General features: G+C 28.5%; 1 protein-coding gene across 1 annotated transcript; it reads left to right on the forward strand.

The window, feature by feature from the left end:
• On the forward strand, positions 1-4,163 carry LOC124536327 (xylose isomerase-like). Its single transcript, XM_047112852.1, has 7 exons — positions 1-136; positions 945-1,091; positions 1,170-1,449; positions 1,733-2,182; positions 2,641-2,738; positions 3,536-3,693; positions 4,044-4,163. Exons 1-7 carry the CDS (start codon positions 58-60, stop codon positions 4,131-4,133), a joined length of 1,302 nt encoding a protein of 433 aa, XP_046968808.1. The 5' UTR covers positions 1-57; the 3' UTR covers positions 4,134-4,163.
• The last annotated feature ends 6,176 nt before the right edge of the window (positions 4,164-10,339 follow it).

Below are 10,339 nucleotides of genomic sequence, written 5' to 3' on the forward strand. Positions count from 1 at the left end.
TGTAGGATACATTTATGAGAGAATTACATAGTTCTAAAGGGAAAATATTATTGAAACATGTCGTACGCTCAGCCTGGGGGTAAGAGACAGAAGGTCCGAGAAGTGAGAGGCGCTGATAACGTTGATTATTTTCAAGGTAAGAATAACTAGCTATAATATCAGTTTTAACGTTGAATATTACTTTGTATTGCTATTTTAAAGGGAGAAATTGTAAGAGGCATAATATTATAGATGATACGGTTTTTGCCCTGTTAATGGTGTGACTTATCCACTATCAGTGCCATGGATTTTCTACATAAGATCATGTAGATAAATATACTCTTTTAAATATATAGTGGCAGAGGCAGATTTACAAATCTGCCGCTAGTAGGCTATTCAATTTTTGCCGCCCCTACTTTTTTCTAATATTTATGATTTGTGTTCTATCGTCCTCATTACATCGGTTTTTGTCCCGTTATTAGTATGATTATAAACTAGGTGATATTTCTGTCAGTTACTAGATTAGTTTTCCAACCCGCTATGTACTGACGAATATACGGATTATGGACGTAATGTGTATATATTATGTATGATAATAAGTTATTTTTTAATTTAATAATAAGTTTTTTTTTATACATATAATAGTAAGTTTTTTTTTTAATTTCTGTAAGATAATACATGACAATTTTGGGCTAAATTTGCCGCCCCTCTAAATCTGCCTACTTAGCCTATACAGAAAGAGGTTTTCTTGTATATTGTCTATTTCATGAGTTCTCTATTTAAACTTAATTTTTGTTACAAAACAGAACACCATTGTAATTGTCATTTTTGTTTAATAAAGTAAGGGTATATAAATGTTATGATTGACAGCAACAGCTCTAGATATCTGAAGTAAGGCAGTGACTTATTTTTATTGACTGTTACGATACTACAATTATATTTATTCAATGTTAATTATATTTTAGGCATAGAGAAAGTAGAGTATAATAACATGGCAACATCGACGGATACAAATAGTTACCGTTACTACAACAGTAGTGAAAGGGTTCACTCTAGAAGCATGGAGGACTGGCTTAAATATAGCGTTTCGTTGACAGAATTTAGATATAATGGTATGAAAAACACATTTTTTATTTAAATACAATTTAATTGACGTTCCTTTACAAATATAATTATAAATTTTCATTAAGGTTCAGACACACAAGGCAGGCCAACGTTCTGTCGTTCTTGGGATGACAGCTCTAACACCATAGACAATTACAAACGTTGCATCAAAGCTTTTTACGATTTCTGTACTAAACTTGGCATCAAATACTGGACCGCATTCGATACGGATTTAGTTCCGCAGACAGATAACTGGGAGGAGAACAAATCCAATTGGGATGAAATTGTTGAATATATAAGTGAATTGTCGCAAAGAAGCCAAATTAAATTGATGTGGTTGGCGCCTGATTTACATTCGCATCCGAAGTGAGTATTAATGAAATAAACAATAGTATATGTTTAATTTTGCCGGTTTTTTGATTTATTCTCATTTTGATATTAGTATCTGAAGGCTTATAAAAAACAAAATCCAGGTAACTGGTTTGAGAAAAAATAATAACAGTGATTAATAACATTATTTATTACCTATGTGAATTAGTCTTTTTACTTATTGGCCTTCCGAAAATGGAAACTATTTGTATAAAGTATATAATTATTAATTTCGTTATACAAGAGCTAATGATTTATTAATATAATCAATAATTTATAGATATATATCAGGTGCATTCACGAGTAACGAGGCATCAACGTTCGTGCAAGCGGCGACACAGATAAAAAAATGCTTAGAAGTGTCACAGCGTTTGAACGTGGAATGCTTTCTCTTATGGCCATACAGAGAAGGCTACAACGCCATATTCCAGACAGAAGTTGCCAAGGAAATAAAATTATTCTCAAAACTTTTAAAAATAACCGCAGAATACAGAGACAGGCTTAATTATAAGTGTCAATTGCTTATAATGCCGTATTACAGCAGCTTTGGAAAGAATTCAGGCGGTTATGGTAATTTAACATGGCAACCCCAAAACACTTGGAACGGGGATATACTGAACCGCTATATGTGGGATATCACGAGTTGTTTATACTTTTTGAAGTTCCATAACTTGGATCGTTATTATAAAGTCTGTACTCCGCCTGGACACCACATGTATATGGCTGGCGTGTAAGTAAACTCTACTATGTACTACTAAAAACTTTAGTATAGTTATATTATTAAAGTTATTCATTTCGGGATATTTTTTATTTTTGTCCGGTAGAGCTCGATATTACGACATTATATAAAAATAACCATTTTAATTTAAAATCTTTGATTATGTATGTATGTGTATTGTATATAGGGAACAGTTGTAATAAAATATATACTGTTTAAATTTATGTTCGCGTAAATTATGACATACAAACATATAACATTACGAAAGGCATTATTTATTATGTACGGAAACACCTATTTTTTCGATTTTAAGAAACTAAATGTAAAATAAGAGGTAGTTTTATTTGTTATCTTACATAATGCTACATTATTATATTATTATTGACTTTGTTTTTACTCAACGCAGCAATCTTGAAGATTTTACAATTAAAAAAATTTAGTTGTCTATAAAATATTATTTTCTTCAACAGATACAACATGTTCGGTGGTGTTGCCATAACCAATCAGTTCGATCAATCCGACATCAAAACCATTACATTGATGATGAAATGTATCATAGATCAAGTAAGTGAGTCAGTGTAACAATAAACACAAGGGACATAACATTTAGTTCTATTTCCCATTGATGATGAAAAAGATAATTATTTTTTCTAACGGTGGATCTGCAGTCACCATCAAGTCTATCGATCAAAATTAAAAAAAAGTAAAACTGCTTTAATTTCTAATAGATTATGTAAAACAAACAAAGTTTAAGGATGCCATTTAATGAGTCGGTCTTTCAATCCAATTTGATTCGATACGAGAATTAAATTATTCCATCTTCCCCTTTTAGCTAACAGTGAATCTTAAGCCAATGTTTTCCAAACATTCAGTATGCCATGGTATTGTAGCATAACCACAGCGAGATCACTCAATGTGAATTGACTTCCCTATCCGAATAAATCCATACCAGTCGCTCCACTAATCAGACGGGACATACTAAGCAATATTTTAAAGGCGGTTTTTGGAATGTTCCTGTTATAAAATAATGCATTGACCAAAGATAATTAAACCCCTTAACTATTATATTATATTATACTGTCCTGGGCAAAAATTCTCTCTAATGCTAAATATGCATGTGTTAGAATTTTTTTTTTTTACAATTACAATTGCTTTTACAATTACTTTTTAATCGTCATTTAACAACTATTAAGTGAAGCTACTAAATGTTATCATTTACATGCAAGTCCTACTAATTGTACGTCGTCTTGAAGTCACAACCGTTTCAAACGATCCACAATTAACAAACGTCCTACGGTAAAAATTTAGTAAGCAATAATAGTTCTTAATGTTGTAAATATATTCTATTGTTTCCACAGAGTTCAGCTCCTTCTGGTGGGATCAATCTAAGGATAGTTCCGAAACGCGATTGTGACCTCCGTGATCTGATGACGTCACAGGTCAAGTACATCGACGCTCTCGCGAAAGGTTTGAGGGTAGCCTGTAACGTCATTTCTGAACAAGTCTTCGTGAAACACATACAGGTAAGGGTTTGAAAAAACGTTTGAATTTGAATTTTATAAAGATCTTTAGTTGATAACAGGAAAGAGAGAAAGACAGAATTGTCTCTGTACATTTCATTTCATATTAAAGTTTTTTTGTCTTTTCTTATTGATCTAACGGCCTGTGAAAAAGGCCGCAATTTTAATAAAAAAATCCTTTTGAATAACCACAGGCATAATATACGAAGCTCATATAAACATACATATAAGCTTCCGATAAAATTATGTATTTCATATAATCGTAGAATCCGTTACTTTTTTTTCCATACTATACAATATTGTCAGTATTTCTTGTTATCAAACAACTCATAACGTTCATGGTTCTCTTTCAGCAACGTTACGCTTCGTACTACAGCGGTATCGGCTCTCGTTTATTGTCTGGCGACGTTTCCATCGAAGAGTGCGAAGAATTTTACAAGTAAGACAACTTAACTTACCGTAATTTGTTACATAATTAGTTAACGTAAACAACACACAACACAACGTAAGTTTTTACACACTTACCAAAGATTATACGGGATTTCGACCTTCGAAGTTTATTTAGGATGTTTCTATTTTGTACCGACAAGCAGGTTGAGATAAATAAAAACCTCTTCTCCAAACCGCTTAATTACAAAGAAAAATTTTATTTGTAAGGTAAGAAAATTTTTTTTAAAATATAATATTGTTTTCTTGAATAATGTTTTTGTAGGTAAAAGTATTGGTCGAACAAAATCGTCCGTAGACTTATTTTTAAGAGAAATACACTAAAGAGGTTTTATTTAAAATAACATTTATTTTTATTTCAGAAAAAATCAAGCTACCAGTGAAGTAATTTGTACGAAATCCGAACACTACAATATGGTATTTCAACGCTATTTAGATACATGCGATCATGTATAAGTTTTATATTAATCGTATCATGTCTGCCTGGTAAAGTATAACAAGTTAAATATGGGAAGAATTATATTCACGAAATTTGAAATGTTTAATACAGAGACTAGACCATGGATACTTAAATTTTATATCTAAATATAAAACCTTAAAAACAAGTTATTAAAGTTTAGTTATTAAATTTTAAGTTGAATTCTTGTTAAACATAATTTTAAATATTCATTCCCAAATAAAAAAAATCTTTTAAATGATATAGTAATCAAATAATTGTATTAAATGTTTGTCGTACATATTAAATAATACGAAACGACAGACTAAAGAAGTTACCCACCGATATTAGTAATTAGTAAATGTTTGTTTTAATATTTTATTATATTTGCACAAAACTGGCAACATTTATAATTTAATGTTTGTTTATTTTTCATTTAATACATAGGATTTTAAAGATAGTTTTTAGTTAGGTAAGGTTAGTTTTGTTTTGTATAAGTATGTGTCACAAGATATGTATTATAACAATTATATATATTTGTACAGACATAATTAACTTAATGCTATTGATTCCTACTTTCTACCTGTGATACTTTTTATGCGTATCAGCAAAACTACACATTCATTTAGATTGTAAGATAACATAAAAAGAACAAGCGATTTACGTTTATTATGTAAGGTCGATTTGTATTTTGTTAAGACAAAATACGTTTTAATAAAATATTATTACGCTTAATTAATATAATAGGTTAACTAAAATTAAGGTTTTAATCAATCATAATTCACTTTGTTTCAATTTCAAATCATTATGTAAAAACAAAAAGAATTTTTTTTTTGTTAAAACAATTTAATTAAGAGGCACGAAGGTAATTATATAGTACGAAACAACTTAGATGTAGCATCGGCAAATTCAATAAAACCGATGACCGTCGATTTATACAACCAACAGCTCTCTATCGCGCCACTCGACACTATTCGTCGCTATAGATTCTCGTGTTAGTTCAAGCTGAGTAAGTAAGTGCATGTAAATCGACGTGATAAATTGACGAATATATTAGATCATATGATATTACAAGTTATTACGTTTGTGTAAAGATCATATTCACATAAGAAATTAATATAGATTATTTGGGATGACGTACTTAATTCGGATGTGATCGATTTTACGAATTTGCCTATGCTACATTTAAGTTATGTCGTACTATAATTCTGTAGATACATAAGTATATTATTATGCTTTTGAGCTTTGTTTTTTATTATACTTTACATTAATCATTTGATAAAAAAAATTCCAATTGTTTTTTTCTCCAATCATTCAAAAATTTACAATTAGTTCTGGTGATAGAAAATTGTTACAAGTTGTAAGCTCTAATATTCAATTGATCGGTTAATTTGACCAGTTCATATTTCCTTAACGTTTATTCTGCGAGTTAAATAATAATGTCATATTTTGTTACTCGCACTTATAATCTGTGATACTACCGAAATGTGTTCGATAGCCTAAATGTTAATTCAGTAATAGATAATCTACACTTTAAACAGATTTTACTCTTTTAATTCTAAATACATTTAGAATATTTTATAAGGTTATTTTAAGTCTTAATATTGGAAATGAAACTAACAATAAATATAAGTTTTTTATTTAATAAGGTGATTTTTAAAATACGTTGAACGCTTAAATGCGCAAACTTATTTGCACAACTAAGCGTGGGAATTTACAGGCTGTTGTTGTTGTTGTTGTATTCATTCACGTAGATTAAATACGAAGGGGCGTATTCGTAGTCGAATTGAGTCATATATAGTCCATTCCAATGACAAAAGGAAACATTCAAAACATACCGTATTTTTCAATATCACAAGTGTTTTGTTGATAATTCTGCTATATGATTAACTTCAAACAGTTCTTGATTAATATATCTTCATTTGTAATACAACAATATTTCACAAATGCAGAACGCAAATGACATATCAATTCAAGGTCAAAGTTGTTTATTTACCTTTTCTCCTCTTCCTATTGGAATAGACTATAATTGAGTATCAAGCCAAAAACAATTAAATCACTAATCTAGAAAATATAAATCAGTTAATTGGATATACTGGTAGAAATCGTCTCGTAAGGAAAAGTGTTATCCTCTAGGCGACCTTTCCTTCTCTTTGTATTATGTATGATTTTAAGTAATAATGTTATTTTAGTTAATTTGTTGTTTTTTGTTTTAATTAATAATATCAATTCAGTTACTTCATGATTCTCAAACGTTCTTGATCTATTTAATTGTCTGTTACTTTATACATAATATGTAGTGATGATATTTATTATCTATGATACTTATTTTTTAAATACTACATAACTTTTTATAAATTAATGATGTTTTAAATGATATAATTCCTTTTATAATTAACAATTTTGAATAAGACATAGATATATTTTAAATTTGGATAATGATAAGTAATCAGTAATCATATTATTTTTATAGATTAATTAACATAAAGGTTTGGAAAATAAAAATAAAAGATCAACACATATAATTATTTATTTTATTTCGTATTTTCTTTTTGTTTTTTTTTTTTTGCTTTTTATATATTCACAGCAACTTATTATATTCATATAAAACACAATTCTTGTGCTCAAAAAGTAGATACACTAAGTTACACGTCACTAGGGAAAGATAGTGGGAATTAAACTAACATTCCAACAGCGACACGTCAGTCGTACAAGATTTGCCACAGATACATTATAAAAAAAAAACTTTTTTTTTACATCCACAGACGAATGTATTAATTTTAAATCCGTCATAAATCATATTTCGTCGTTGCTCCTGCAAAAGTCGCTAAGTGATTTTTTTTTGTTTTTCAATTGTTACACAATTTGAATCGTTATTTCCGTACGCACGAACTGTAAAAACAGTTTTTTCATTACTTCTGTTGTTTTAAAGTTTGCAAATTTAACTATGCGATATTCATACATCGAAATTTCCAAATATTGAAATAACGATTAAAACGGCACAGCAATCGAAAAATAAAAAAAAAACATATAGATTTGATTGATAGATTTAATTAAAATCGGCTTCATAGTATTAATTTATGTGTATTATCTATAGAGGCGATGTAAGTCGCGAGCACTTAAATAAAAAATATCGTCCATTTTGCTATTTCAAATTAAAAAAAAAAGTATGTACTATGTTATCTGTGGCGACGTTTAAGTAAATATCAATAAGCTTGTCAACACATCTGTATACATTGCGACATTAAGTCATTCTTATAATAATATCTAATATATAGTTTACGTGTACAACATTTCATTCTTAGCTCACTATTTTACATTAGCAATAAATTAAAAAAAAAATGACACATTAACTTTTAAGTATTGAGAAATTATTACTCTTAATTAAATAGTAAAAACTAAATGTTCTAATAAATTAAAGGAAATTCAAAATAATAATCCTAAAATGTAAAATAAATTTGTAAACTTAAAACGAAGTATTTTTGTTTTAAAACTATCAACATACATATTATTATTATTATTAAATGAACACTCATATATACACAAAGTAGATCCTATATTATTCAGTTTGAATTTATTTATTAATACTGCAATAAATAAAAATGGTGAACCAAAATGGCAGTACTTGTCGGAATGAGCGAAGACACATGATTGGCTAATTTAATCTGTGGCATGGTGCTAAAACGTCCTATATCAATAACCCTTACATTTGAAACGGCGAATCAATGAATATTGTTTTATATAACATATGCCTTTTTGGTATTAGTTATGTTAACACTTAAATTAACATGTTCATGGCTATTTTAGCACCAAGTGACAGAAATACACTCGGAACACATTTGTTTCATAATAAAAGCACCACGGTTTTCTATCTAGTTACTGATTTTGAGAATTTATTGTAAAATTTCATATTCATAAATAAAAAAAAAGTCTTATTCAATTATATTTGTAAAGAATATAAACTAAGATTTTCATAGTCCTTTTCAAATGTTACCCTAGTCAAAAATTAACTTTCCGATTTTATTATTTTGTTATATATTTAGCTTGTTTACATTATGTACAAGATGGACCGGATCAAACGACTGAATGAATATACATGGCGTATATAAAAAATGTCATACAATTATATTTATATCATGCAGGATTTTATTTATGAGTCACTATAATTGGAGATATGAGTCTTGTTTCAGTATAGTTAAAAAAATATACGATGCATAAATATTACATAACTGAAACGCAAACATTTGCATATTTTTTTTTAAATTTAAAATTAGAACACAAGTCAAAGATATAAATATTTCCGTTCAATATTGTGTGAAATATAATAACATAGTGTTCTGACTATGTATTTATAGTTGTGCAGTGCACTTTACATTTTATCATATAGAGATATATGATTAGCGTGTATATTTAAGATATATAAGCACTATATATCTTAAGACTATAATGCGTTAGTATTTGAATTTGTTTTGTGCTTAATCTATTAAAACAAGCGTATTTTAAACTTTTTCTCGGACAGTTAAAGCATATTACTTCTAGTATACCGTTCTCAAACTGTCAATTAGTTTACATTCAAAGTATTGTGCATATATTGTGTACATTTGACAAATCAATATTTGTGTTTCATAAGCGCCATATTTGTTTTATGTTTATATGAAATATCATTTTTATTTAATGTTGGGGCTCACTTCGCATATACATTAACATTATAAAATAATACATAAGTATTGATTACTTTTAAAAGTAATTTGGTAGTTATTCTTAAATACATAATCTTTTAAAATTTGACACTACGAAGTATTGCCATTTCACTCTCTAGTGTGGAGTTGAAACGAGATAGAATTATTAATCTATTTGCCTCATGTATTTGCATTTATATAATAATTTTGTGCTTGATTGAATTTGTAGTAATTAAGATATTTTTTAATTCCATTCTGCGATGTACAGTCAGAGTAAGAAAACCTTCGTCAGTTCAGTAAACTCTTAGTACGTTTTGAATCTAAACATCAACTCATTGCGACGCAATGTCATTCTCGGTCGGTAAAGCAGATTGTCGCTCATACTGAGCACACGAAAATAGATCTTAAAGTGACGAACCTTTTCTTACCCCGACTGTACAATGTTATTTCAACTGTATGTTTTTGTAGTGTAGTGTACACCTTCTGTGACTAAGAATATAGTTGCGCATGCGCAGTATCTATCAATTTTGAAAAAGATTATGTTAAAGCGTCCCTTAATTATAGGGGCCACTTTAATTTATCTTCAACAGTGGAATCATTTCCTACTATTATAATGCTGTTGAGTTGCAAGACCTATATCTAGTACCGTAGTCACAAAAGCACAGAGCATTCTCAAATTGGCCGATTTAATTTAAGTCCAAAGATCACGTAGATAAGAATAATTACCTAATGCTGTATAATTTAAATACATTTTTAATATGTAATGATCGAATGTAATAATTAGATTTGCTATGGATGTGTCAATATTGCTTAAATATTTTTATTTGCTTTTGTAAAAAAACTTACTATACGTATAGTCTAGATACATGATTATAATGAAGTATATATATAATATCAATATTAACGAGAAAAAAAAATGTTTTTTGAAACAATTTTGTACGAAATTTCTCTAAAATTTCGTCGATAAGACATAATTTGACAAGCTCATAATTATTCTACAGCAAAATGTCAAATATTTAAATGAATTATTATTTTATACGTATATATATTATATAATCACATTTAACAACACACTGTTATTTGTAAT

The sequence above is a fragment of the Vanessa cardui genome, chromosome 16 (genome assembly GCF_905220365.1).
Source record: "Vanessa cardui chromosome 16, ilVanCard2.1, whole genome shotgun sequence".
Classification (NCBI taxonomy): domain Eukaryota; kingdom Metazoa; phylum Arthropoda; class Insecta; order Lepidoptera; family Nymphalidae; genus Vanessa; species Vanessa cardui.